The 8,182-nt window shown below is 42.8% G+C and overlaps 1 protein-coding gene across 1 annotated transcript in view; it reads left to right on the forward strand.

Annotated features, from left to right (window-relative positions):
• ptprc (protein tyrosine phosphatase receptor type C) overlaps positions 1-7,717 on the forward strand; it is a gene marked incomplete at its 5' end in the record, with an annotated part of 17,288 nt that extends 9,571 nt beyond the window's left edge. The window contains 11 exons of the mRNA XM_008284757.1: positions 1,007-1,132; positions 1,292-1,449; positions 1,938-2,073; positions 3,436-3,585; positions 3,910-4,000; positions 4,103-4,242; positions 4,425-4,559; positions 4,646-4,762; positions 4,841-5,001; positions 5,786-5,921; positions 6,835-7,717. Coding sequence (XP_008282979.1) covers positions 1,007-1,132; positions 1,292-1,449; positions 1,938-2,073; positions 3,436-3,585; positions 3,910-4,000; positions 4,103-4,242; positions 4,425-4,559; positions 4,646-4,762; positions 4,841-5,001; positions 5,786-5,921; positions 6,835-7,167 — 1,683 coding nt within the window. The remainder of the gene's footprint in view (positions 1-1,006; positions 1,133-1,291; positions 1,450-1,937; positions 2,074-3,435; positions 3,586-3,909; positions 4,001-4,102; positions 4,243-4,424; positions 4,560-4,645; positions 4,763-4,840; positions 5,002-5,785; positions 5,922-6,834) is intronic.
• Positions 7,718-8,182: the final 465 nt, after the last annotated feature.

The following is an 8,182-nucleotide window of genomic DNA, read 5'->3' on the forward strand; positions in this document are numbered from 1 at the left end:
AGCGGGTTCTGGGTCTGCCCCGGGGTCTCCTCCCAGGTGGACGTGTTCGGAAGACCTCCAGACGAAGCCTCCCCAGAGGCATCCGAACCAGATGTCCAAAACACCTCAACTGGCTCCTTTCGACGCGAAGGAGCAGCGGCTCTACTCCGAGCTCCCTCCGGATGTCCGAGCTCCTCACCCTGTCTCTAAGGCTGAGCCCAGCCACCATGTCGGCCGCTCGTATCCGCGGAGGAAGATTGAACCTTTTTTGGCCTCTGACATCTTACAAAGAGCAGTTAGTAGTCTGGGTCACACTTCAGAAGTTGTTAAAGCTCCACCAAATAGTGATTTTTCTCCTCTGAACACCCCACATGGTTTCATTCCAGCAAATGTTCAAATCACCCAAAGTTTCACCAAAAACTGAAAACTATTATTAATTTAATTATTGTTATTATTTCTTCTTTCCTTTCTTTTAATCATCTGACGAGCCTCCATGTACTTTACATGTTGTTCTGCTGTGTTTGCATTTAGAACTATAAAGTAGTTCAAACAGGCGCCACCTGCAGCAGCTGCAACAGCAACAGGCTGCTGACACACTGATGTCAAATATAATAAATCAGCCAGACGTACCAGCTACGTTCTGCCGCTAACACTTCTCTTACTTTTACTTCAGTAGGATTTTTCATGCAGGACTTTTACTTGGATTATTTTTACATTTCTGTGTTGGGACTCGTGCCCAAGCAAAGGACTTGAATTCTTCTTCCACCACTGATTTTTGGAAAACTAATGGAAACTAATTTTACCGACTTGATTCCGTCTTTCAAACACTTCAGCTACTCTGCCACATGCAATCGTCAGATACAGAGAAGCCCAACATAATCACTCATGTGCACGTCATGTTTTCATTTCTATGTTTTCTACTTGATTTCTTGCGTTAAATACTCGATTGTCATACTTTATTTGTTACTGATATTAAAGAAATGTGTTGTCAGTCACTCTCTGTCTCCTCCCTCATGTTGTTTAACAGGTCAAGTGTGCCCAGTACTGGCCGTCTATTGACCGACAGACCGAGATCTTTGAGGAGTTCGTAGTGAAGCTGAACTCCGAGGACCACTGCCCAGATTACACCATCCGCCGTCTCAGCCTAATGAATGTGAGTCTCCATCCAAACTGTCGTAGTTGGAATAGTGGCAAACAGCGTGTCTGTGCATCTTTATCTCAACAAATAGATTTTTTTGTTGGTGTTGGTATTTGTAGGTGTATTGTTTTGTTGCATAACCATTTGTGTGTGTGTGTGTGTGTGTGTCTGCAGAAGAGGGATAAGAACTCAGAGAGGGAGGTGACCCACATCCAGTTCATGAGCTGGCCGGACCACGGCGTCCCAGGAGAGCCTCACCTCCTGCTGAAGCTGAGGCGGCGGGTCAATGCTTTCAAGAACTTCTTCAGCGGCCCCATCGTCGTCCACTGCAGGTACTCCAGGTCCCACTCTGTCTGCGGATGGCATCTTTCTGTTTCCCACTGTGTTCATTCCACTTCAGTCCCTTCATCAGATGCGCCACGAACAAAACAATATACATTTTTTATGTTGCTGTGTTTACTTTTCTTCATGTCATTCCTTATGTTTGCTTATCTTATACAGCGTTGATTTGTTCCGACTAGTTCCACTCTGTGGTTGCTGAGCTGCATAAGTTATACCGCTTACATGCTGTGTGAAACTGTAGAAAGTCTGACTGGATCATCTTCTTTCTGCTAATGACCAGCATGCATTGAAACTTTCGGAGACACGGTGCTTCGTTGAGTGTTGTTTTTTGGCACAACCGCTTCTCCAAACTCGGCTCGGAGCTGCCGAATCAGGGAAAGGTCACATTTCCTCCCCGTCGCTGTGCCTTCATGAGTCACTGGATATGTGATAACTGACAGACTCGTGTCTAAACAATCTATAACTCTCTCTCGTGAAGCGCTGGAGTCGGCAGGACGGGCACCTACATCGGCATCGACGCCATGATGGAGGGTCTGGAGGCCGAGGGCAGAGTGGACATCTACGGGTATTTAGTCAGACTCCGCAGACAGAGGTGTCTCATGGTTCAAGTAGAGGTAAGATATCACTTCAGATCATGTTCTAGACACTGTGTGCTGCTACGTGTGATGAGAATCAGGGTTATTGGCTGAGTATTTATTTTAAAAAAAGGATTTCTACAATTAAAATTGATGGCCTCTGAGCAAATATACACTTTTATGTGCAAAGAGGACTGTGACTTACTGAGTAACTGAACTGTACAAGTAGCACAAAAATGTGGTTGGGCAAGTTGGAAAGTATGTTAGGCTGTAATGATTGGACATCAGGTGTTTCAGGGTAATTTTACACAAACTGTACTTGGACCTCTCACGGCTGGTTGAACTATTCTTACTTTTTTTTGATGTGTAGAAAGTTTCTGCTTGTTGTGGCTCACAGTGCTCTCTAGTGTCTACCAGAAAGAAGAAGCTCACACAGGTTAAGCTCAATGTGTGTTTGAGTGTGAAGTGTATTCATGCATGTTTATTATCTTCAGTTATTATTATGTATGCACATAAAGTCCACACAATATTACCAAAGCTGGCTTTTAACTCTAAAGTACAGAGATGGCAAAAGTCCTCCCATTCTTTACTGAAGTAGAGTTACTTGTGTAAAAGTAGACTCTGGTAAAAGTATTGATTTAACTCCTTTACTCAAGTAAAAGTTAAAAAGTACAGGTTCAGAAATTTACTTAAGTACAAAAGTAAAAATGAATTTTTAGCTTCGATGATACGCGATGCCTCTTTTGATGACTCTGCAAAATGAAAAAAGTTTTAATCACACAAACCAGGATTGTTTTCATCCTTTAGGAAGCTGCACAGAGCTGCTACAGAGAAACACATCACTGGACAGTTTCAATTTCATTATAAACATTAAACATTAGAATCAACATGGAAACACTCGTCTCTTCAAGGCTACCATCATCTGTTATTGAGCCTCAGCAGAAGCTGGTTCTCAAAGTTCTGCCCTTCTGGGTCTGAACATCAGTCCTGCAGAGCTGAACAGCCTCTGGCAGGCAGCCGAGGCAGGCAGGCCTGTGTGGAGCTTCAGTGACAAACTGCTGGGAAAGATAAAGACGTTTGTTGTTACGTCTTTTACGTCATGTCGTCATCAGCAGAGGCTGAAACAAGCAACGAGCCAGTTTAGAGAATGTCAGGAGTAGAAAGTCCAGATGTTTGTGTTCAAATGTAGGGAGTCAAAGTAGAAAGTCGTCAGAAAAATTAATACTCAAGTGAAGTACAGATACCTGCAGAATCTACTGGAGTACAGTGATGAAGTATTTGCAGAAAATGCTGCATTTAAGTTATGCTGACGTGAGCTGTGCAGCTTTACGGCAGCATTTCTCTTAATATACATAAATATATCATTTGTGTATTAAGATAAACGTCTTTGTCCACCTGTAGGCCCAGTACATCCTGATTCACCAGGCCCTGCTGGAGCACAACCAGTTTGGAGAGACAGAAACCTCTCTGTCTGAGCTCCACAACACAGTGAGCACGCTCCAGCAGAAAAACTCCGACAACGAGCCCACGTTAATGGAGGACGAGTTTGAGGTACGTCTTCATTTATTCGATTGTTCATCACATTTGTATTCGCCCGGTATGCAGAGTACGACGCTGAAGACTGATTTGCACCAAACTGAACTGCCGGTTTGCACTTATGATCACACAGCAACATCAAGTAAAATATTGTATGATTTCTGTTTTCTGTCGTGTAAATCACCTTAAATCAAACATCCTAAACAACTTCCGCCTTCATCCCAAACCCATCACTGTAGTGTTTCTATCTCCCTTTTTCCTTCACATCCTTTTTATTTATTTTGGAAGAAGTTTGATTTTGAAATAATGAAATTACGACTTCACTCTTTTGCAATTCAGAGACTTCCCACCTTTAAGAACTGGAGGACGTCCAACACGGGGATCACAGAGGAAAACAAGAAGAAGAATCGCTGTCCGTCTGTCATCCCATGTGAGCATCAGCTACAGACTCAGTGTCTCTGTGCTACTGTATGTTTAGATAAATGGATTTAGCTTCTCTTGTGTCCTAACATGTAAAACCTGCCTCCCTCAGATGACTACAACCGAGTGTTGCTGAAACTAGACGAAGGCCGCAGTCGTGATAGTGACCAAGATGAAGACGAGGAGGAGGAGGAGTCGTCAGATGAAGAGGATATGGACTCCACTATATACATCAACGCCTCCCAGCTCGATGTGCGTTATTTTACTGACATGTTTATCTCACTTTGCTATTTCTGTTCAACGATCTGTGTTTGGTTTTAGCAAGTGTGACTCCATTAACTCTAAATCAGTTCCCACATATAATTAAATGTGTCACATCCTATTCGTCTGGACTGTGTACAGCAATACATGGATGTGTGTTCTTGTCCTCACAGGGCTACTGGAGCCCACGTGCCCTCATCGCAGCACAGACTCCACTGACGGACACCATCGCTCACTTCTGGTCGATGGTTTACCAGAAGAAAGTATCGACTGTTGTCATGCTTTCAGACTGCAGTGAGGGAGAAAAGGTACCTGAAGCACAACACACTCAAAATGATTTACACTCACATGTTTGTTAAATTTATTGGTCTTTTGTGTGTCTTCTGGTCCACAGGAGTCTGCCTACTGGGATGAGGACAAGAAAACATTTGGGGAAATCGAGGTGGAAGTGGCAAGCACGGACACCTTCCCGGCTTTCATCCGCCGCAACATGCTGATCCGTCACGTCAAGGTAACCGACACCCATCATGTCCCCGCAACAAAGTCGGTTTCGCTTCCACGTTCATAACAACACCGCTTCTGTCTGCAGAGGAAAGAGAGTCGGCCAGTGAAACACTTCCAGTTCCTGAAGTGGGAGAGCAGAGATCTGCCGGAGAAACCGCAAGATCTCACAGATATGATCAAGGACATTAAGCACAACTGTGGCAGCAGCAAATTACAGAGGAGCATTCCCACTGTGGTCCACTGCAAGTAAGACGACCTCACAGAGCAAATGCATGTTTTAGTAAGGATGACTTAACACTCAGGTGTGTCAGGTCTGTCATAGCTTTTGGAAGAAACAACTTTTGCACGTCCTTGAGTTCGACAAAGATCACAAATATTCCCACAGCAGCATACCTTGTTCAAAAAAATGCACACACAAAGAAATATTGTGTATTTGAACAAATCATATACGATACAGTACAAATCAGGGGTAAATCTCTTGTGTTTAGTTGAGTCAGTGGTTTGTTGATGAACTCTTTTTAAGAGCCAACTTAGGAGTGAAACCAAATGTTCTGATGAAGTTGTCGGGCTGCTGCGCTTATTCCTGCTTATAGTAAGAATAATGTTAAAGAGCAGCTCTGACCTGATCACATGAGCAATGACATGTATGAATAACGCAGGAAGAACTAATAAATGACATGACTTTATTTATTCTTTTAGAGAAACCGTAATAGTTTAACCATTTTTTTTCTTAAAGAACTAAATATGTTTTTTTAAAGTTCATTGCATCTGTGAAAATTTGCTAATTTTCCACAGCAGTGTTATTAGTAGTTAAACTTGTTTGGAATTATTCATCTGGCTGAATTAGAAACAGAAGAAAACCGGACTAGATCTGGAGATTCTCCTGCTGCTATTCATGGAGTCAGACAAAAACGGTCCTTCTGGCAGTCTGATAAATGCGCTGCAGCCCACCCTGATTCAAAAACGCTTGTTAAAGGCATTAATGCAGAGAGTTTTTAACGTTGTGCGTCTGTGTGCTGCCTCTCCTCAGCGATGGCTCGTCCCGCTGCGGCGTTTTCTGTGCGCTGTGGAATCTGCTGGACAGCGCAGAGACCGAGAAGCTGGTGGATGTTTTCCAAGTGGCCAAAACTCTGCGAAAGGAAAGACAGAACATGTTGTCCAGCCTGGTGAGGAAGAGCACACACTGGTTCACTGCTTTAAACTCTAACAGCAGCAGAAGAGTGAAAGGCACCACGGGGACCATGTCTGCAAAGACTGACATGATAAAATAGGTTTTTTTTCCCAGTGTTCCCTCTAGTATGAGTTTACTGTTTAGGTTTACTGTGGTAGTTTGAACCAGGAGATTTCACATCACGTTCCCATCACTATTATTGAAAGTTTAAATTAAGTTTAGCTTATGATGCTGTTTATAAAAGAATGAAAAGGCTGGTGATATTCTATCTACAGTATCTATTGAAATCCATAAATCCCATGAAAAGACCAAACCAAACGCTGCCAGAGTTCGTCTCCCAGAACTTCTGACAGTAATGACATCAGTCCAAACCAAAGCTCATTAGCTGTTACTGAAGATGTAGATCCTTTTGAAAGTAGATGAATCATGCTCTAAATCAGCTGCGCACTGCAGTTTCCTTGTTTTTTTTTTTTAGCAAACAGCAGAAAACTCTTTATTTTTAGCTGCAAATTTATGCTTGAGTGTGTAATACAGCAGCAGGATGGTGTGTGTGTGTGTGTGTGTGTGTGTGTGTGAGACTGACTCATTAAAACACTACTGTTCATTGTAATGAGGGAACATGTCACGTAGTGAAACCGTGTGGCGAATTAATGTGTTTAAAATAGTTTGGGTAGAACAACAGAGGTCAGGAATCATCCACAACATCAGAATAACTTAACAGTGGGATGAAGTCGGTGTTTGTGTTTTTGTGGGATTGTTGACAGAAAGTCAGCAGACTTGTCGTTTGCAGCTCTCCTCCGGTGCTCTGAGTTGTGTTGATTTGGGAAAGTGTGCAAGGTTTGCTCTTATAAGAACCTAAAACATCCCACGATGTCTTTTGTCTCACCTCAAACTCGTGCTTCCAACAGGAGCACTACCAGTTCCTATACAGCGCACTGGAGGCCGTCTTCCCAGTCCAGAACGGGGAGGTGAAACCGGTGCAGGCCTCTGCTGCCGACTCCGTCCAGATAGTCAATGAGACAGAAGCAGCAGCTGAGGAGAAAAAAGCTGAGGAGAAAGCTCAGGAGCCAGCCAGCACTACCAGCAGCGAGCAGCAGGCGGCGGCAGAGGACACTCCTCTGGTGTCTGACCAAGCGAAGGAAGACACAAAAAAGGAGCCTGAGAAGGAGCCCAGCGGCCCCAGTGAGACGACGCCACTGGAGGACACCAGCAACGGTCCCACCGTCACCGCGGAGGCCTGAGCGGCGTGGCGGGTCCCGGCTGTGCCTTTACCTCCCGGAGAGAAGCGCTTGAGTTGAATGCTTATTAAAGTTACTTTATGAATGTATAGATGTTGTAAAGCTTTAACACAGTGTTGGTTTTGTTTGGAATTTGTGAAAGAATTTGATCAGATATTTTATATAAATTTCAAAAAATATGATTTAACCTAATTTATAAGTATGTTAGTTGGAAATGTGTAAGCGTGAAAATAGGAATTTTTATGACCAAGGTTTGCTTTAGAATTGCTGTCATCAAACTGGGAGCCTTAGATTTACTGTATAGTGAGAGACGTCTCAGGGCAAAATTTTAAATATACAGTAGAAAAGTTATTTTATGTGCTTCTGTAAGTTTGTGTGAAGTTTGGATAAGTATATGTAATATTTTCCTCGCTAAATAAACAGATGCTATAGTCCCCATTTCTGTATATCTGATATATCTGATTCGTTTACTTGTTAAGCTCAAAATTTGTTACGTGACACTGTGACACTGTGCTTTTTCATTAAAAGAGACTTATGATGGAAGTTCAACCTATGCAGAGTGCTTGCTTATTGTCATCAGCTTTGAATTTTCTCAGTCAGCTTGGTGTTTTGATTCAAACTTTTACTCAAAGTTCTATACTATAGCATGTCGTTTTTGTCAAAAAATGGTCATGATTCAGAATGTCCTGAAAACCTGTCAGGATGTAGTATACAGTGAAAATAGTGCGATGCATGTCGTAGAAATCACCTCAGGAAAGTATTTCACAAAGAAAAGTCATTTTGAGTTTTGGCCTGAAACAAAAAAGTCATACTATAGCATGTCGTTTCTGTCAAAAAATCTCACGTCTCAGAATGTCCTGAAAACGCATCAGGATGTAGTATATAGTGGGAAAAGTGTCCTGAATGGGTTTAAAGACAGCTGACAGCATGAGTTCAAATCCTGCTCATGACCCTTTCCCTATAGGCCATTCTTTTCCCCTACTTTCCTTTCTCTCTCTCACTAACACGATCCAATAAA

This window comes from Stegastes partitus, unplaced genomic scaffold, assembly GCF_000690725.1.
Source record: "Stegastes partitus isolate 25-593 unplaced genomic scaffold, Stegastes_partitus-1.0.2 Scaffold371, whole genome shotgun sequence".
Classification (NCBI taxonomy): Eukaryota; Metazoa; Chordata; class Actinopteri; family Pomacentridae; genus Stegastes; species Stegastes partitus.